Source organism: Prionailurus bengalensis, chromosome C2 (assembly GCF_016509475.1).
Source record: "Prionailurus bengalensis isolate Pbe53 chromosome C2, Fcat_Pben_1.1_paternal_pri, whole genome shotgun sequence".
NCBI classification, from domain to species: Eukaryota; Metazoa; Chordata; class Mammalia; order Carnivora; family Felidae; genus Prionailurus; species Prionailurus bengalensis.
Genome location: NC_057350.1, coordinates 67255769 through 67278242, shown reverse-complemented (window position 1 = coordinate 67278242; position 22474 = coordinate 67255769). Strand labels below are relative to the sequence as shown.

The following is a 22474-nucleotide window of genomic DNA, read 5'->3' as shown; positions in this document are numbered from 1 at the left end:
ACCTATCTTCATATTAGGTTCTTCTGAAAGGGGAAATCATTAATGGTATAGAATCAATCTTTAAACAACTAGAGTATTAATGCAGAGTCTATTCTCTGATAAACAGCAGTTCATTGCTTTCTCTAAATGAAAACCTAATGGTCTCAACTATGTACAATAAAACTTCCTTCAAGATCGTACTGACTCTTAAGTATTACTATTTACAAAATCAATCTTTATTCTGAGAAGGCAAGTATTGTATGATAAGGCCTTTCAAACTGACCTCTTAAATTTTCTGCCACAGAAAAAGAATTTTCTAAGGAAGTTGTGAATAGTGTCTTTAAAGATCTTAAGGGTACTGAGTGAGGCAAGACATAACCATGGAAAACCTAAAGAAGGAAAAGGATAGATATTAGGCATCAATGTATATAAGATGCCAAAAGGGACCCAAAAATAGTCAATGGAGAATTCTCATTCAGGAGAACAATCCAGAGTTAAAACGTGTGCAAATGCCAACGGTCAATATGAGGCACTGGGTCAGAACCAGGCAGTTTCCCAATGATAAAAATTGGTAATGTACAAAGCTTAGAGTAGAAAACAGGCACAAAGTTATAATATCCTTTTCAAATATTTCAGTAGAAATCACTTACCTCATCATAATAAACTCTCAGTTCTGCTCTTTTAGATTTCAAGTCCCAGAATACTACAGTACCATTTTCATAACCTATCAGCAACTGGAAAACATTAGAACAATAATTTTTGTAATTCCAACATTAATTTTACTTGATCCAAATAAAGCTTAATGTTAATACAATAAAGCAAAATCATAACACAAAACACAACTTTATTTAGAATATCAATTTTTCTAGAGCCTGAATATATATTTCCTATTTTAAAAAATGGCAGATAAACTCTAGTTCAATATAAAATATTTACCAATGAAGTCTGCCTTGTTCCAAAGAGAAATTGAGGAAACATAAATATATAAGAACAGAAAAATAAATGACAAAATTGGAACAAAGAAAAATGGGATAGAAAATGAAGATGAAATAAAGGGTGAAATGGGATAAGTTTAAGGACTAATGTACATGCCATTCAGTTCTATGTACTGCAAAAATATGGCCACAAATTGATTTCTAATTTCTTTATATCAAATCCAATTTTCTCTCGGAGTTATGTATTTTATTTTATTTTTTCAATGTATGAAATTTATTGTCAAATTGGTTTCCATACAACACCCAGTGCTCATCCCAAAAGGTGCCCTCCTCAATACCCATCACCCACCCTCCCCTCCCTCCCACCCCCCATCAACCCTCAGTTTGTTCTTAGTTCTTAAGAGTCTCTTATGCTTTGGCTCTCATTATGGAAAGAGCCTAAATGTCCATCAACTGATGAATGGATAAAGAAATTGTGGTTTATATACACAATGGAGTACTACGTGGCAATGAGAAAGAATGAAATAATGGCCTTTTGTAGCAACGTGGATGGAACTGGAGGGTGTTATGCTAAGTGAAATAAGCCATACAGAGAGTGGGTGAGTTATGTATTTTAAACTGGTGATTTGTGAACCCTAAAAAGTTCACAAACGTATTCTAGAGGTTTACATCATTAAAAATGGTTGATATTTATAAATCAATAAAGAAGACAACAAAATACATGTTTTCACTTTAAAACAGAAGTATTTGAGAACAGATAATGATTAATAGATGACCATATTCAACTCATTTGGCTAATTACTGCTAGCCATGCTGATTTTTATTATCATATAATTCGGAGTTATTATTTGTAGTTATATTTACTCTGTCATTAGTTTAAAAAAACAGGAAGGATAAAAATGGGCCAGTGCTCAAATAATGATAATATTTTCCACAAATATGCCTTAAGATGATTTTACTAAAACACAGTAGTATTTGTCTGATAAACATTCTTACACAATACAGAAAAATGTTTCAATAATTCTAAAACATCAGAGGTAAAAACAGAAAATAGAGTGGTGGTTATAAGCTACTCCTATATAGCATCCTGAGACCTAATCACTTACCTCAACATTTTATAATAGGACACAAAAAAAAAGACAAAAATAAATGAACTAGTTTTAACTGGGAATGTAAATTTTTCAAATATCGTATTATGAAATAAATGTATATTTGAAGCTATAACATGTTTAAAGGTTTTATTTTTAACTTTATTTTTTAATTAAAAATATTTGAGTACAGTTGATCCAGAATGTTACATTAATTTCAGGTGTACAACATAATAATTCAACTTCTTTATATGTTATACTATGCTCATCACAAGTGTAACCACCATCTGTCACCATACAACTCTGTTACAGTATCATTGACTATATTCCCTATGCTGTGCCTTTTATTTCTGTGACATATTCATTCCATAACTGGAAGCCTGTATCTCCCACTCCCCTTCACCCATTTGGCCCATCCCCCACCCCTCTCCTCTCTGGCAATCATCAATTTGTTCTTATAGGTCCGATTCTGTTTTTTGTTTGTTTATTCATTTGTTTTGTTAGATTCCACATATGAGTAAAATCATATGGTATTTGTCTTTCTCAATCTGACTTCTTTCACTTAGCATAATACTTTCTAGGTCTATCCATGTTATCACAAATGTAACAATCACATCTTTTTTATGATTACAAATATTCCATTGTGTATATATACCACAACTTTCTTGTTCATTTGTCTATTGATGAATACTTAGGTTGCTTCCATATCTTGGCTATTGTCAATAATGCTGCAATAAACACGGGTGCACATATCTTTCTGAGTTAATATAATTGGTTTCTTTGAGTAAATACCCAGTGGTAGAATTATTGGATCATATGCTTTTTTTTTTTTTTTTTTTGAGAGAGAGAGAGAGAGAGAGAGAGAGAGAGAGAGAGAGAGAGAGAGAGGATGAGCTAGGGAGAGGGGCAAAGGGAGAGGGAGAGAATCTTAAGCATGCTCCGCACGCAGAGCCTGTCATGGGGCTCAATCCAACAATACTGGGATCATTACCTGAGCCAAAATCAAGAGTTGAACTCAACTGATTGAGTCACCCAGGCACTCCATTTGTATTTTTAATTTTCAAAGACAACCTACTGAATTGGTGAAGTTACTTGTACGTGATATCTCAATAAGGGGTTAATATACAAAATGTATAAAGAACTTATATAACTCAACACCAAAAAATAATCTGACTAAAAGTGGGCAGGGGACCTAACTACACATTTTTTCAGAAAAGACATACAGATGGCCAACAGAGACATGATAAGATACTCAACAACACTAATCATCAGAGAAACACAAATCAAAACCACAATGAGATACCACCTTACACCTGTCAGAATGACTAAAATAAAAAAGGTTTCAACATTAAATTACATACAGTAAATTTTAAAATTGATTTGCAAAAATTTGAGCTTTACATACTAAATTAAAATAAAGTAAATGACATAATGACTTGCTAAATTAAAAAAGTCAAAAGTGTAAACTTTAAAAATATTTGTTAAAATTTATAAAACATCATAAATACTATACTAAGATGACTTTTAACTTCAAATCAGCTCTTTTTGCATACTATAGAAAATGATGTATCATTAAACCAATTCCTATGGAATCTATGGAAAGGAGGTTTGTAATTCTAAAAAGTTCAGAAAATCTCACTTAGCAAGAGAATGAATAATATAACCTTTCAAAATTTGAACCCTAAGATGTAATGAAATAATAATCTAAAATGCTATATTTTTTCATAGAAATATCTGAAAGATAGTTTTTTGTTTATAAAACATTACCAGCAATAGCCTCATTAAATCACAAAATATAAACTACCTAGCCTCAAAATGTCACACTTTATTGACATAACTATACATTATGATATAATAAGTATAAAAAAATATTAGAATCACTTAGAGAATTGAGAAAGAGAAAAGCTCCTGATACCCAGAGACATCTGACAAGGACACTCTGTGACCATGATGAATCAAGACAAGATCAATCCGTAATATGTCTGACCACAGCAAAACATGAATATCACCCAAGTCACAAAAATATATTATATATACATTTTATCTAATTATATATTATATTACTATAAAACATAATATTAAACATTTATCCCTCGAAATAGAATTTAAGTACTGTAAAGGCAAAGGAGGTGACTTTCTGACTATATCATCAAGACTTGGAACAGTATCTGAAGAAAATAGATATCTGATAAGTATCTATTAACCTATTAAATACCACAAAATCAAAATCACAGATACTATGTTTCCTAACAACTATGAAATAAAATTAGAAGTTATTAACAAAACTATTTTGGAAACTAAAAAATACACTTCTAAATAATTATGGTCAAAGAAGAAATTATAGTGAAAAGTATGAAACAGAACTGAAAAAAATGCCTTATATTAAAACTTGTGAGATACAGATTTAGCCTCATCAAGAACAAAAATTGTTTTAGAAATACATATTAAAAGAGGAAAATTTTTGAATTTTTTACTGATATAAGCATTTCACTTTATAAAGTCAAGAAATAAAAAGAGTAAACTTCAAGAAATGGGAAAAAATAGTAAGTCACCTTATCCAAGAGTAAAAGATATCTTTCACTTATTCAAATATACTTTTATACCTTTCAGGAAGTTTGATACTTTCCATATATAAATTTTATTATTAATTTTATAGCTAATCACTTTGAAGTTTTTGGTTGCTATTTTAAGTTGGATCTTCTCTTCATTATTTTTTTTTGAAAGTGCATTGTTTCTATGGTTAGGTTTTAGTATAATACCTTATAAATTTTTTTATTATTTATACTCATTTTAGTGTTCATTTTATTAAGCATTTTGGATATACTATCACATAATCAAAAACAGAGACTTGCACTTCTTTCTTTCCAATTTTATGACTCTAATTATTTTCACTTGTCTTAATTGCATTACTAAAACATCCTATAGTATTAAAAACAGTGGAGAAGGTGAGCATCCTTGTTTTCTTCTTGCCTTTAGTGGCAAAATCCCTAATATTTCCCTACTTAGATCCTGGATTCTCTATATATTTAATATATATAGCTAAGAGAGTATGAATTGATTCATTTCTTAAATAAATTTCCTTTATCAGGAATACGTGTTTAATAAATATTTTTACTGAGGGACAGAGAAAAGCACACAAATTATGGATGTGTCTTTAAATGACTATGAAGTGAATATACCTATGAAACTACTACCTGGGTCAAAAAATATAATTGAAGGGGCGCCTGGGTGGCGCAGTCGGTTAAGCGTCCGACTTCAGCCAGGTCACGATCTCGCGGCCCGTGAGTTCGAGCCCCGCGTCGGGCTCTGGGCTGATGGCTCAGAGCCTGGAGCCTGTTCCCGATTCTGTGTCTCCCTCTCTCTGCCCCTCCCCCGTTCATGCTCTGTCTCTCTCTGTCCCAAAAATAAATAAATGTTGAAAGAAAAAATTTTTAAAAATATAATTGAAAAACAAGAAATAGAATAAAAACAATACAAGACACTCAGAAGCCTATTTCATATCCTCAATGAGTCAACATTGCCGTTTCCTCTTTATCTTCTAAAAGTAACTACTGACTTCTGGGGCACCTGGGTGGCTCAGTCGGTTAAGGGTTAAGGCTCTTGATTTCAGCTCAGGTCATGATCTCAGTGTTCATGAGTTTGAGCTCTGCACAGAACTCTGCACTGACAGTGCAGAGCCTGCTTGGGATTCTCACTCTCCCTCTCCCTTTGTCCCTCCCCTGCTCATGCTCTCTTTCAAAATAAAACGAATACACTTTTTTAAAAAATTAAAAGTAACTACCGACTTCTAACACTGTAGGTTATCAGTATCTGTTTTTGAATTTTATATGAGTGGAATTATATATCAAATATCCTTTTCTGTCCTGCTCCTACTTTTGAACATGATATTTATAGCAGTAATTCACTAACTTTTATTAATGTAATAGTATTCCATTGTTTGGGTATTACAATACCACAATTTATTCATCTGACAGGTAATATAGTAATGTTGCTATAAATAAGCTTGTATATGTCTTTTAGTGAATATGCATAAGCATTTCTGTCAGGTATATACTGATTCATGGGGTAAGAATATGTTTAACTTTAATAGATAATGCCAAGTAGTTTTCCAAAGTGGTTGTACCAATTTTTATTTCTACAAGCTACATATGAGACCTCCATTTCTTTCTCATCTTTTTTTAACAACTAATATTATCAATAGCTGCACAATATTAAATGGAAGAGGTTGTATGATAGGATCTTTGTCTTATTTCTGAATGCAGAAGAAAAACATTAATTCACCATTAAGGAGGATATTTTCATATTTTTGGGTAAATAAAGTTCAGAATAATAGAGTTCCTTTCTTCTAGTGTAACAAGAGATTTTTATTTACCACAAAGGGAAGGTGCATTTTATCAAATACTTACCTTTTTATTGTCATATGTTTTTTCTCCATATTCCTGTTAATATGATAATTCCATTTATTTTGAAAAGTTAAAACAATCTTGTATTCCTGGGATGAACGCAAATAGGTTGTGTTCCTTTGTGCGTTCTCTTTGATTCTTGATCAGACTTGCCAGAAATGCATCAGTTTTATTAGTGTTTTCACAGAATTAACTTTCATTTTTGCTAACGTACTACATTCTCTTTTTATGTTTATTTTAATTTTTTCTCTCATATTTTATATTAGAATTCTCTAGAAAAATAGAACAAGTAGGATGTATCTATAAAGAAAGATTTATTATAAGGAATTGGCTAATGTGATTATGAAGGCTGACAGGTCTAGAAGGGTTAACTGGTAAGGTTAATTGGCAAACTAGAAACCCAGAGAGCCAATAATGTAGTTCTAGTCTGAGTCTAATGGCATGAGAACTAGAGGAATCAATGGTGTAATCCCAATCTGAAGGCCATCAGGCCCCAGATCCAGGAAGAGCTGATGTTTCAGTTCAAGTCCAGAGGCAGGAAAAAGCTGATGTCCCAGTTTGAAAGTAGTCAGCCTATCTTGGAGGAAAGTCAACCTTTTTGTTCTATTCAGGCAACTCATTCGATGAGGCCTGCTCACACTACGGAGGGCAATCTACTCTACTCAGTCTACTTATTTGAACATTAATCTCACTCAGAGTACCTTCACAGAAACACCAGAATAATATTTGACCAAATATCTGGGCATCCCACAGTTCAGCTCATGTTAACACATAAAATTAACCTTCACATCTTTATTATCTTCTACTTTCTCTGAGTTTAATTCACTATTTTCCAATTTTTATTCTAAGATCATTGATTTACAGCTTTTCTTCACTTTTTAATAAATGCAACAAAAGCTATACATATCCCTCTAAAACACAGCTTTAGCTTCATTCCATAAGTTTTGATATATCATAGTTGTAATTTAACTTAAAATATATTCTAACTTCAATAGTGATTTCTCCTTTAACATGTTATTCAGAAGTGTGGTGTTTATTTACTAAGTACGTATTTAGGAGATTTCCTATTTATGTTTTATTGATAATCTTGCTAAGTTCTCCAGGGTGAGAGAATATACTGAGTATTATTATAATCCCCAGAAATTTATTGAAACATGATTTATGGTCAGCAAATGTACAATTTTGGTAAATACTTCATGTATACTTGAAAATAATGTATGGTATGCAGGTGTTGGGTGTAATATACTATATATGTCAATTAAGTTAATCACGTTCAAATTTTTTTATCCTCACTAATTACTTCTTTATTTGCTTACTTTCGTTTCTTTTAAAAAAATTTTTTTTAATGTTGTTTATTTTTGAGAGAGAGAGAGACAAACTGCAAACAGGAAAGGGGCAGAGAGAGAAGGAGACACAAAATCTTAAGCAGGCTCCAGGCTCTAAGCAGTCAGCACAGAGCCCAACATGGGGCTCAAACCCATGAGCTGCAAGATCATGACCTGAGCCAAAGTCAGACGCTTAACCACTTAACTGAGCAACCTAGGTGCCCCTGCTTACTTTTGCTTCTTATGTTTGTGATGGTATTAGAAAGGAGAGGCTTTGGGAAGTGATTAGGTCTTACAAGTGGAACCTTAGGCGTGTATGGGTGGCTCAGTCTGATAAACATCCGACTGTTGATTTCAGCTGAAGTCACAATCCCAGGGTAGTGAGATCAAGCCCTGTGCTGGGTTCCACACCAGGTATGGAACCTACTTAAGATTCTCTCTCTCCTCTCTCTCTGCCCCTCCCCAACTCATGCTCTCTAAAAACAGTGGGGAGTGAAACCTAAAGAAAAGGAGCAGTGTCCTTGTGAAAGAGGCTCTACAAATCTTTCTTTCCCTTTTTACTATATGAGGACACAGTGAGAAGATGGCCATCTTGAAAATGTCCTTCACTAGACACCAAATCTGCTGGTGCCTTAATCTTGCACTTTCCAGCCTCAGAAATATGAAAAATAAAACTTGTTTAAGCTGTCCAGACTATAGTATTTTTGCTACAGCAGCTGAACTAAGACATCTAATTTGTGTGATATTAGCATAGCTATATCAGTTTTGTTTGTTTTTGCTTAGGGTTTACATGCTATATCTGCCCTCTCTTTTTATGTTCAACTTTTCTATAACCTTAAGTTTAAAATGTGTCCTTGTAAGGGCACCTGGGTGGCTCAGTGGGTTAAGTGTCTGACTTTGGCTCAGCTCATGATCTTGCAGTCCGTAAGTTTGAGCCCTACATCGAGCTCTGTGCTGACAGCTCAGAACCTGGAGCCTGCTTCAGATTCTGTGTCTCCCTCTCTCTCTGCCCCTCCCCTGCTCATGCTCACTCACTCTCTCTCAAAAATAGACATTAAAAAAAATTAAAAAATAAAATGTGTCCTTGTAACAATATATCATTGTTTTAACACAGTTTAAAATTTTCTTTCCTTTAGTCTGTTTACATTTAATATAATTGCTGTCATACTTTAGAACTAATCTACTTGTTTTATATTTGCCCCATATGTTTAATATTACCTTTTCCTTTTTTGTTTTTTAAAAATATGTTTTTTAATGTTTATTTGAGAGAGGGGAGGGCAGAGAGACAGGGAGACACAGAACCTGAAGCAGGCTCCAGGCTCCGATCTGTCAGCACAGAGCCTGACATGGGGCTCGAACCCACAAACCACAAGAGCATGACTTGAGCCGAAGTCGGACACTCAACCAGCTGAGTCACTCAGGTGCCCCTCATTTTTTGCTTTCTTTTGAGTTAATAATTTTGTTATCTCAGTTCTCTATTAACTTATCCATTATACATGTTTATTCTTTTAGTGTTACCCACATGAATATAAAATGTTTCCATGACTTATCAAACTATAATGAAAATTAGTACTTGTGTTACTTCCTAGGAGCTAGAAGGACCTTAGAACTTTAATTCAGAGACTTCATCCCAAGTTTTACCTATTTTTAACTTACATGTGTATTATTTTTCAATTTATTACACTCCCAGAAGTCATTATTATTTTAATAAAGTATTCCCTAGATTTATCCATATTTGTTCTTTATTCCTCCTACATCTCTGTTTTTTTTATAATCAATTTCATTCCCTTAGAGAATTCCTTTAGTGTGGGGAATAAGTTTAGGAATTCTCTGAGCTTGCACCAATGGGTTAACAAGGCTTAGGACAAAAGCATCCGAGAATGGGTAAATAAGGCGAAAGCACCCCCAGCATAGAACAAAAGCAGAAAGCTGCTTCCACGGGATGAAAGGGTCTGAGAAAAGGCGCACAGGGCAACAGACCACTGCAGCAGGGTGAAATTGCTTGGAGCTAATTTGCAAAAGAAAAGTACCTTCTTGACCCAGAGGTAGCGTGTACTGTCTCATCCCCCAGGCGAGTTAAGATAAACAGACACGGGGTCTGGTGCCTGCCATCTGCTCGGTGCCAAGGATTTTGTTTTGTATTGACACAAACCCCTAACACTGCATATCTTCGAAGCCCCTTTTCTCTCAACAGTTGAGTTAATGATCACTGTTTCATTGTCTCTTTCTACACATCCATCACGTTTTTAAGACTTCTGATCCTAATAAATATGGAGCAAGGACCCTTCTTCAGCGCTCTTGGACATTAGCCTCTCTTGTATTCAATTCTGCACCTGCTCTCTTGCTGGACAAGAGAGAACTCTAGACTCAAAATCTGCGACACTTCATTTTTTTCATTAGAGTAGATTTGCTAATTACTGCAAATTATGTTAAATTGCTATAATTTCATGACAATGTTTTTAAGGGTGTTTTTGTAGAGCATAGAATTCTGTGTAGGCTTTTTTTCTATAGGTGCTTTTCTTTGTTAGTACCTTCACATAATCACTCAATTGTCTTCATTTTCTATTTTTCTGTTAAAATGTCTGCTATTAGTCTTATTTTTTTTCTATCCTCTGCTTTTAAGATTATTCTCTTTGTCTTTGATATATCTTGGTGAAGTTTACCTTTTGTTAAGTTTGCTTTGAGTCCATAATGCATCTCAGATTTTTGATATCTGTCATAACTTTGAAAAATTAACATCCATTCATTTTTCAAATATTACTGCTGTCTCATTCTTTTCTTCTTCCTCCAGGACTCCAATTACACATATATTACACCTTTTCATTATGTCCCAAATGCTCTTCATCCATTTGGCTTACCATGCTCTCAAATGGATATTTTCTTCTTACCTATCTCCCAGGTCACTAATTCTTTCTTCATCTGTTTATTCTGCTCTCTGTTGTATTTTTCATTTCTCTGCTGAAACCTCCATCATTTTTAGTTTCAATCACACTCATTTTAAAGTTTGATTTAAAGTTTTATGTTTGATAACTGCTATTTGAATCTCCTGGTGGTCTGTCTCTACTTATTGTCTGTTCACTTGGCTTCTGGTAAACTTTGATCTTTCTGATTCTTTTACACACCATGTTATTTTTACTTTAAGTACAAAGTATGGGAGAAATGTAGTGATAAATAAAGGCTCTGAGTGATGTTTTCTTCTTCCATAAATGATTGATTTTTTAATTTTTTCAGTCAGTTAGACTAATGCTGATCAACTTAATCCCAAAAAGGATTCAGATAATGTTAACAAAAATTTCAGTCATTAGAGGACTGGCATATTTCCAGTTCAACCTTACTTACAGGGCATATTCCTTTGGAGCCACCCTTTAGAGTGATTATCAGAGACTTATTTTTGGCTTGCCCTAAACTTTTTTTATCCACACTACTCATGACCCATACAGCTGCAGAAAACTCTGCTTAGCCTCTCAGCCAATAAATTTCATTTTGGTTATAAAATATCTTAGCCATTCTTTTCAAATGAGAAAATCCCTAGAAGAGTATTTCTGGGCTTCTTTCTCTGGAATCAAGAACTTACAAATCTTTGCTGCCTTGGTCACTCTCTGGTGTCCTCAAACAGATTTTCAAAAATATTTTGTCTAGATTTTATAGTTCCCATTGGGAGGACTGATCTGAAATAGGATAGTCTTTCATTATCAAAAGTGGAAATACAATGGATGTTAAATTTCATTCAAAAGACATTTTCAGCATCTATGGAAATGATATTTTTCTCAAGATCTGTTAATAACAAACTATATTAATGGATTTTCTCATATCCATCTTTGCATACTTTGAATAAAACACCATTTGTCAGTGTTTTGTTTTTGAACATTCTGTTGGAGACTGTGTCCTATAGGATATTTTATTTAAGACTTTTCCATTGATATTAATAAATTCAATAAATCCATGTTTTCTTCTTGTGCAACCTTTATCAGGCTTAGTTGTCACACGTAAAGTAAAAACAATTTTAGAGACACCTGGGTGGCTCAGTTGGTTAAGTGACTTCGATTCAGGTCACAATCTCACAGTTGGTGAGTTCAAGCCCCAAATCAGGCTCTCCACCTTCAGGACAGAGCCCACTTCAGATCCTCTGTCTCCATCTCTCTCTGCCCCTTCCATGCTGTGCGATCTTAAAAATAAATGTTTATTGTTTTTAATGTTTATTTATTTTTGAGAGAAAGACAGAGCACAAGTGGGGAGGGGCAGAGAGAGGGAGACACAGAATCTGAGGTAGGTTCCAGGCTCTGAGCTGTCAGCACAAACCCTGATGCGGGGCTTGAACCACTAACTGAGATCATGACCTGAGCCAAAGTCCGACAGTTAACCAACTGAGCCACCCAGGTGTTCCAAACAAACATTAAAAAAAAAAAACCCACAATATTTTCCTTTTTTAAAATTTTTAAATGTTTTTTATTATTTTTTTCTTATTTTAAAGAGAGAGAGTGCATGAAAGCCGGGGAGAAGGATAAAGGGAGAGAGATCTAGAATCTTAAGTAGGCTCCAGCTCAGTGCAGAACCCCCTGCAGGGCTCCATTCCATGATCCTGGTATCATGACCTGAGCTGAAATCAAGAGTCAGACACTCAACCAATTGAGCCACACAGGAGTCCCAATATTTTCTTTTTTTAAATTATACTCAGAACAAGGGTTGTTAAACTTTTTTTCCTAAAGGGACAGATAGTAAATCTGTTATGCTTTCCAGACCATATAATCTCTCTCTCTCTCTCTCTCTCTCTCTCTCTCTCTCTCTCTCACACACACACACACACACACACACACACACACACACACCCCTTATTTACAATAAAAGAAAGCAGGCCAAATTTGTCCCACTGTCCACAGAGGCAACCCCTGCTTTAGAATAGTTTATGTAGTACTGTATTATATAGTACTTAAAAATTTAGTAACATTTCCCTGTAAAATCATCTGGGTCTGGTACTTTTATTTATACATAGTAATTGAATAACTTTCTCATTTTCTCAAACTTCCTGTTTCTATTGGCATCAATGTTGGTAAATTTATTTTCCTGGGAAATTACCAATTTCACCTATGTTTTTAAATATATCTGCTAGAGTTGTGTAAAATAATTTCATGACATTAATTTGGATATTTAAAAATTTCCTTACTTTTAGTGTATTTCTTCTTGTTTTGTGTATCATTTGTGTAACTTTGTTTTTCCCCTCTTTTTCCTCATCAGATAGTAGTTTGTATATTTTGTTTATGTTCTATGCAAAGAACCAGCATATTAATTTATAAAACAGCTTAAAAACAGGAGAACTAAGTCTATAAGTTCTGCATTTGTCTTTATATTTCTCTTCTGCTTCCTTTTGCTTTATTTTCTTATTCTTTTTCTAGTTTTTTGGTTGCGTATTTAATTTATTAAAATTTCTAATTTTTATTCATACAAGTATTAAAGGCTACTAAAAGCTATGAATTATTTTATAATTGTTTTCATTATATTTCATGGAAATTTTATTCTATATTTAATGTGTAGTATTACAGTATTGTTAATTTTTATATATTCTTCAATTTTGTTTTTTATTTTCTATTTGACATAATAGTTACATAATAAGAGTTTTAAATTTTCCAAATGGAAAGGAATTTTTGCTTCTAGATTTTTTATTATTGTTTCACTCTCTATATGAAATGTGCAACCAATTATAGTACTTGGGAATCAAAGATTTTTCCTCATCAGATTACTCAAGATCACCCTAAGTGGAGATGTAATTGAGCAGCAGTCAATATCTAGATAATAGCAACCAATCATCTGACCTATGAGGCAGGCCTGAATTCTGTCCTCTTCCATCAGTTGATTTTAGGTATTCCCCACCCCATGAGACCATATATGTGGGTTGAGACAAAGGTATTGTTGCAAAAGATGTAATTCTTAGACCCCCATTTATCTAATTATGCCTTTTAGACAACTGAAGGCTGATTTCCTGAATATACCACTTCTGTTGTAAAATGGTTTTTGTCAGTTCTCTCACCCATTCCTATGACTCAATGAGTATGATAATATACAAGTCATGTTGGACAACTCAGTTTACATAGTCATTTGGTGTCCCATGGTTGGGTGTTCAGTCTCTACAAGAGCTCATTAGCATGCCAGGAACTGCCGTGAAAATGGAAAATAGCTGTTGTGACCCTTTTATTGGGCTTTCCGACAGACCATTCTTATCTACCAGATACATTAAGCTCCTTTAGATCTACTAGATCATAGTGGTAAGGGGACTGCAAAGAAGCTTGGGAGCCCTTTCTTCCTTAGGTCCCACTTAAAACCAGCAGGCTTTTTGGATAATCTTTAAAAACGATATAAAACAATTATTTTTAAGACATTATATACTATTATCTAAATCCAAAAAGGCCTGTCAAGTGAAATGACACTTTCCACAAAAGCTTATGCTTTATCTTAGAGGAGATACCCCTACATGCCCCAGACCATTAGACCCTCAAAATCATCACATATAACACAAGGTCCCAGATTTTATGGGATTTTCTTCCCACCCTCTGACATGATCTTGTGAGCTACACATAACAAAGAAAATGAACTAGTATCCTTTCTAAAGAATGCTAAGACAATCAAGTTTCCTTAGAACTATGTTATGACAGAGTATGAAAAATAACACAGTCCTAGGAAAAAATGATGAAGTTATACTATTTTCCCTTTCTATGAAAGCAAGCTGCTTTGATCTTCTCTGCTGATATATTGAGAAAAAAGAGTTCACTAAATCAGTAATTATTCATCATGAGATATAGGTTGTTACTGATCTGCACATGTAGAAGTATCAACAGCAAGGCAGCTGTGATTTGGGTAATCACCTGGTTAACTTACAGTGGTCTACTAATACCAAGCTCAATCCATCTTGTTTTTTGCAGGACCCAGACAATGGAATCCAACAAGTGACCACTACTACCACATCCTTCAAGTCTAACTGATAATTTCTGCAACTTCTCCAGAAATATATCCTAGCTTTTATTTATAAGAATGACAGGGAGAGACAAGTTTTAGGAGTTTCCATTTGTCCCTTCCAATTGTAATGGCTCTAATTCCAATGTCAGAAAACCAGCTTCTACACATATCTATACAGATTATGCAATTGAGGTGTAAAATAACTGGGTAAGTCTGCATACCCATTAGACCTACTATGAGATACACTTGGGTCAAAACATCATTTATCACCTAGTGACCTAGTTCTATATGCCATGACTCTAACTGGATGACAACACTTTCTGGATCTTTTGATATTAATGTCTGCCCCAACCCTATAGCTAACAGTACTGAAAAAGTAAAGTTACTTCTGCAAATGACCACAGATGGCTTCTATAACTACTATATGTACTTATGGAAGCACTTCAGGGTCCTTCATCAGGGGCAACTGGGCTCTCCCTTTCTATCAGTGGGCTCTAGATCTTAGAGCTGACTTATATCTAGAAGCCTGTGAAGTGCTGTGAGTTTCCACTTCAGTGGTCAATGTCAAGAGCTGATTTTTTTTCTGCTTATGTAAATCAAACAATATCTCAGTCAGCTGCTCACCTAATTTTGCTCCTAGAAACGACATGGTAATTTAGCTATTACCATAGATTTCTGTACTGCCATCCAGGCTTAACTACTTGTTATGGTAATTATGTTTGTATTGCCAGATGGTCAAATATTACCATCTGGCCCCTACCAATCCGTGATATTTAATCCCCATAGATACTATGGAGTCTGGATCTCTGCCATCATCTCCTACTGTCAACAAAAGCCAAAAAAGGACAACCCCTATGAAACTTCTCAAAAAATTCTTGTACTCATCTTTCCAAAGTACTCCTTATTAGGTTAAGTGAAGACAGTGTCCTTAAGAGCCTCCTAGGGAATTATTTTAAAGGAGAGGGAGGGGTCAACATGTCAGAGAAGTAGGGGGATCCATACCTCTCTCATCTCTCAAAGAAGTGCTAAAGCCAAAGGACTTTGAATCTAGGAGCCTGGGGAGAAAAGCGACAGAATCTACCAGGAAGAAAATAGGTCAACTGAGAAAAGATAGGTGGGTGGTTGCGAACTGGGGGAGATAAAAAAAAAAAAGGCCACGTGGGCACGGAGGGGAGGAACCCCCTTCTCCAGAGAGACAAAGGGAAGAGAAAGAGTGGCTAGGGAAGTGTAGGACCGTATCTGGATAGGAGAAAGACCTCGGACTGGGACTGAGAAGGAACTATCTCTAACTGTGGGGCCTTCTTTGGACTGGGTCTGGCTCCCTGTTGGTGCACTTGAGGAGGAGGGGAGCCAGGCTTAGTGGTAGGTCAGGGGCACAGTCCACAGTTGGAGAAAGCGGCCCCCTCCCTGGAGGGTTGCTATAGTACAAAGCCTGCCTGCGCTGGCCATCTCCAAGCTCAGTGGCTGGGCGGAAGGGGCAGACCCCAGTAGGAGAAAGTGGCCCCATCCCTGGAGTGGTGTGGAAAACGACAAAGCTTGCCCACATCTGCCTGCATGCAGTCAGCCACCCCCAGGGCTCAGCGCAGAGGTCGGGGGCACAGTCCAAGGTAGGAGAAAGCAGCCCTCCCTGAAGTGTGGTGGCACAGACAATGCCAACTGGGACCACATATGGGGTGGCACTAAGAGGCGCTTCCCCAGTGCCAAAGCACATGCAGCGGGACTTGGAATCCTAGCCAAGCACAGGGTCAGGGGAGTTGGAGGAGCAAGAAGGACCACCCAGTCTGTGCCCACAGCACAGTGAGGATGACTCAAACGGAGTCCACAGGGCCCGGATCCATGGAGAAGAGACTGAGGGATCGCCATTTCCACCCCTCCACCACCACTACCAGCAAGGCGGGCCCTCAGGGATTAGTCCCAGGGCCTATAGTGGAGGTGGGTCCAGACTATACCAAACCAGCCCCTTCCTACTGGGTAACTGCATATATACTGGAGCTGGACAGACCCTGTGGACAGATCCTCCAGACCAATGATGCAGCATTGCCTGGATTAACTCTAGGTCAATTCTGGATATATACATATATTCTTCCCCCCATTTCTCCTCCTTATCTCTTCCCTCCTCTAGGCTGGTTACTCTGGCTAGTGGTTTGTGTAAACAGACGTATTTAATCCATTCTCTTGATGCATGTTCTACACCTCTTTCTTACATTCCTTTCTCTCTCTCTGGAATAATCAAGCCATATAGTTTCTCTGCCTGGGTAACTTTATCTTCACTTCTTTTTCCCTACCTCCTTCTTTATCTCCCTTTCTCTCTCTCTGGATTAAGCCTTTTAGTCTCTCTGCCTAGTCAATGTTTTTTTTTTTTTTTTTTTTTGTCCCCACTCCCGTCATTTCTCTCTTTGTATGTGCTCTTCCAACAGCACCGCCTCCACCCTGTTCTTGTAGTCAGTGTTTTTGGGGTTTTGTGTTTTTAGTTTTTGTTTGTTTGTGTTATTTGCATGTTTGTGTGTTTTTGTCTCCTGTTTTTTGTTTTCCTTTACAGGGCTACTCCAAGGAAAAAATCAAAGCACACCTGGGGGAGGGTCCAAAGTAGGGTAATACAAAGTAGGGTAATAAAATAACCAAAGTCATACAAACAGAGAGCAAGTAACAATCTCCAAAAAACACCACCTGGACAGGCCTTGGACACTGTATGACCCTCCTTTAATATAGCAGTGCTCACAGTGCAGAGCCTACAACAAGCTTTTAAAATGCATAAGGGGCAGAAAACTAGCCAAAATGATTAAATGGAAGAATTCTCCTCAAAAGAAATTGCAGGAAGTAGTGACAGTTAACAAATTGATCAAAACTGACTTAAGAAATATAACTGAACAAGAATTTAGAATAATACTTAAAAATTAATTGCTGGGCTTGAAAAAAGCATAGAGGACAGCAGAGAATCTATTGCTACAGAGATCAAGGGACTAAAAAATAGTCATGATGAATTAAAAATGCTATAAATGAGGTACAAAATAAAATAGAGGAGGCCACAGCGTGGATTGAAGAGGCAGAGGGAAGAAGAGGTGAATTAGAAGATAAAATTATGGAAACAGAGGAAGCTGAGAAAAAGAGAGATAAAAAAAAAATCCAGGAGTATGAGGGGAGAATTAGAGAACTAAGTGATGCAATCAAATGGAACAATATCCATATCATAGGAATTCCAGATGAGGAAGAGAGAGAGAAAGGGGCTGAAGGTGTACTTGAACAAATCATAGCTGAGAACTTCCCTGATCTGGGGAAGGAAAAAGGCATTGAAATCCAAGAGGCACAGAGAACTCCCTTCAGACATAACTTGAATCGATCTTATGCACAACATATCATAGTGAACCTGGCAAAATATAAGGATAAAGAGAAAAATCTGAAAGCAGCTAGGGATAAACGGGCCTTAACATACAAAAGTAGACACATAAGGTAGTAGCAGACCTATCTCCTAAAACTTGGCAGGCCAGAAAGGAATGGCAGGAAATTTTCAATGTGATGAACAGGAAAAATATGCAGCCAAGAATCCTTTACCCAGCAAGTCTGTTATTCAGAATAGAAGGACAGATAAATTTCTTCCCAAACAAACAAAAACTGAAGGAATTCATCACCACTAAACTGGCCCTACAAAGAGATCCTAAGGGGGATTCTGTGAGTGAAATGTTGCAAGGACCACAAAGTACCAGAGACATCACTACAAGCATGAAACCTACAGACATCACAATGACTCTAAACCCATATCTTTCAGTAATAACACTGAAGGTAAATGGACTAAATGCGCCAACCAAAAGAAATAGGGTATCAGAATGGATAAAAAAACAAGACCCATCTATTTGCTGTCTACAAGAGACTCATTTTAGACCTGAGGACACCTTCAGATTGAAAATGAGGGGATGGAGAACTTTCTATCATGCTACCGGAAGTCAAAAGAAAGCTGGAGTAGCCATACTTTTATGACACAAACTACACTTTAAATTAAAGGCTGTAACAAGAGATGAAGAAGAGCATTATATAGTAATTACAAGGCCTATCCATCAGGAAGAGCTAACAATTATACATGTCTATGCACCGAATATGGGAGCCCCCATATAGATAAAATAATTAATCACAAACATAAGCAACCTTATTGATAAGAATGTGGTAATCGCAGGAGACTTTAATACTTCACTTACAACAATGGATACATCATCTAGACACAGGATCAATAAAGAAACAAGGGCCCTGAATGATACATTGGATCAGATGGACTTGACAGATATATTTAGAACTCTGCAACCCAAAGCAATGGAATATACTTTCTTCTCAAGTGAACATGGAACATTCTCCAAGATAGATCACACATTGGGTCACAAAACAGCCCTTAATAAATGTAAAAGAATTGAGATCATACCATGCACACTTTCAGACCACAATGCTATGAAACTTGAAATCAACCACAGGAAAAAGTCTGGAAAACCTCCAAAAGCATGGAGGTTAAAGAACAACCTAGTAAAGAATGAATGGGTGAACCAGGCAATTAGAGAAGAAATCAAAAAATATACGGAACAAATTAAAATGGAAATACAACAATCCAAATGCTTTGGGATGCAGCAAAGACAGTCCTGAGAGGAAAATACATTGCAGTCCAGGCCTATCTCAAGAAACAAGAAAAATCCCAAAATACAAAATCTAACAGCACACCTAAAGGAACTAGAAACAGAACAGCAAAGACACCCAAGCCCACCAGAAGAGAAATAATAAAGATCAGAGCAGAAATAAACGATATAGAATCCAAAAAAACAGTAGAGCAGATCAATGAAACCAAGAGTTGGTTTTTTGAAAAAATAAACAAAATTGATAAACCTCTAGACAGGCTTCTCAAAAAGAAAAGGGAGATGATCCAAATAGATAAAATCATGAATGAAAATGGAATTATTACAACCAATCCCTCAGAAATACAAGCAATTATCAGAGAATACTATGAAAAATTATATGCGAACAAAATGGAAAACGTGGAAGAAATGGACAAAATCCTAAACTCCCACTCACTTCCAAAACTCAAATGGGAAGAAATAGAAAAATTGAACAGACCCATAACCAGTGAAGAAGTTGAATCAGTTATCAAAAATCTCCCAACAAATAAGAGTCCTGGACCAGGATTGGGGAATTCTACCAGACATTTAAAGCAGAGATAATACCTATCCTTCCCAAGTTGTTCCAAAAAATAGAAAGGGAAGGAAAACTTCCACACTCATTCTATAAAGCCAACAATACTTCAATTCCCAAACCAGACAGAGACCCAGGAAAAAAAGAGAACTACAGGTCAATATCCCTGATGAATTATGGATGCAAAAATTCTCAACAAGATACTAGCAAATCGAATTCAACAGCTTATAAAAAGAATTATTCACCATGATCAAGTGGGATTCATTCTTGGGCTGCAGGGCTGGTTCAATATTTTCAAGCCAATCAATGTGATACATCACATTAATAAAAGAAAAGATAAGAACCATATGATCCTGTCACAAAATTAAGCATCCTTTCTTAATAAAAACCCTCAAGAAAGTCGAGGTAGAGGGAACATACTTAAACATCATAAAAGCCATTTATGAAAAGCCCACAGCTAATATTATCCTCAATGGGGAAAAACTGAGAGCTTTCTCCCTGAGATCAGGAACATGACAGGGATGTCCACTCTCACCACTGTTGTTTAACATAGTGTTGGAAGTCCTAGCTTCAGCAATCAGACAACAAAAGGAAATCAAAGGCATCAAAATTGGCAAAGATGAAGTCAAACTTTCACTTTTCGCAGACAACAGATACTCTACATGGAAAACCTGACAGACACCACCAAAAGTCTGCTAGAACTGATACATGAATTCAGCAAAGTTGTAGGGTACAAAATCAATGTACAGAAATCAGTTGCATTTTTATACACAAATAATGAAGCAACAGAAAGAGAAATAAAGAATCTGATCCCATTCACAATTGCACCAAGAATCATAACATACCTAGGAATAAACATAACCAAAGACATAAAAGATCTGTATGCTGAAAACTATAAAAAGCTTAAGAAGGAAACTGAAGAAGATACAAAGAAATGGAAAAACATTCCATGCTCATGGATTGTAAGAATAAATATTGTTAAAATGTCAATACTAACCAAAGCTATCTACACATTCAATGCAATCCCAATCACGCAGCCACTCTGAAAAACAGTGTGGAGGTTCCTCAAAAAATTAAAAATAGATCTCCCCTATGACCCAGCAATAGCACTGCTAGGAATTTACCAAAGGGATACAGGAGTGCTGATGCATAGGGGCATTTGTACCCCAATGTTTATAGCAGCACTTTCAACAATAGCCAAATTATGGAAAGAGCCTAAATGTCCATCAACTGATGAATGGATAAAGAAATTGTGGTTTATATACACAATGGAATACTACATGGCAATGAGAAAGAATGAAATATGGCCTTTTGTAGCAATGTGGATGGAACTGGAGAGTGTTATGCTAAGTGAAATAAGTCATACAGAGAAAGACAGATACCATATGTTTTCACTCATATGTGGATCCTGAGAAACTTAACAGAAACCCATGGGGGAGGGGAAGGAAAAAAAAAAGGTTAGAGATGGAGGGAGCCAAAACATAAGAGACTTAAAAACTGAGAACAAACTGAGGGTTGATGGGGTGGTGGGAGGGGGGGGGAGGGTGGTTGATGGGTATTGAGGAGGGCACCTGTTGGGATGAACACTGGGTGTTGTATGGAAACCAATTAGACAATAAATTTCATATTTAAAAAAAAATGTAATCCCAATCAAATTGCACCAGCATTCCTCTCAATGCTAGAACAAGCAATCCTAGATTTGTATGGAACTACAAAACACTCCAAATAGCCAAAGTAATATGGAAGAAGAAAACCAAAGCGGGAGGCATCACAATCCCAGACTTTAGCCTCTACTACAAAGCTGTAATCATCAATAGAGTATGGTATTGGCACAAAAACAGACACATAGACCAGTGGAATAGAATACAGACCCCAAAATTGGAGACACAAATGTATGGCCAACTAATCTTTGACAAAGCAGGAAAGAGTATCCAATGGAAAAAGGAGTCTCTTTAACAAATGGTGCTGGGGCGCCTGGGTGGCTCAGTCGGTTAAGCCTCCGACTTCAGCTCAGGTCACGATCTCACGGTCCGTGAGTTTGAGCCCTGCATGGGGCTCTGGGCTGATGGCTCAGAGCCTGGAGCCTGCTTCCGATTCTGTGTCTCCCTCTCTCTCTGCCCCTCCCCCGTTCATGCTCTGTCTCTCTCTGTCTCAAAAAAATAAATAAACATAAAAAAAAAATGGTGCTGGGAGAACTGGACAGCAACATGCAGAAGAATGAAACTAGACCACTTTCTTACACCATTCAGAAAAATAAACTCAAAATGGATGAAGGACCTGAATGTGAGACAGGTAACCATCAAAACCCTAGAGGAGAAAGCAGGAAAAAACCTCTTGGATCTCAGCCACAGCAATTTCTTACTTGACACATCTCCAAAGTCAACGGAATTAAAAGCAAAAATGAACTACTGGGACCTCAAGTTAAAAAGCTTCTGCACTGCAAAGGAAACAATCAACAAAACTAAAAGGCAACCAACAAAATGGGAAAAGATATTTGCAAATGACGTGTCGGATAAAGGGCTAGTATACAAAATTTATAAAGAACTCACCAAACTCCACACCCAAAAAACAATCCAGTGAAGAAATGGACAGAAGACATGAACAGACACTCTTCTAAAGAAGACATCGAGATGGCCAAC

At 36.2% G+C, this 22474-nt stretch overlaps 1 protein-coding gene across 5 annotated transcripts in view; it reads right to left on the bottom strand.

Moving 5' to 3' along the window:
• Window positions 1-22474, bottom strand: part of STXBP5L (syntaxin binding protein 5L) — a 399447-nt gene that overhangs the window by 212216 nt on the left and 164757 nt on the right. For all 5 annotated transcript variants that reach the window (XM_043594274.1, XM_043594278.1, XM_043594276.1 and 2 more), the window contains exon 8: window positions 630-713. In XM_043594274.1, coding sequence (XP_043450209.1) covers window positions 630-713 — 84 coding nt within the window. The remainder of the gene's footprint in view (window positions 1-629; window positions 714-22474) is intronic.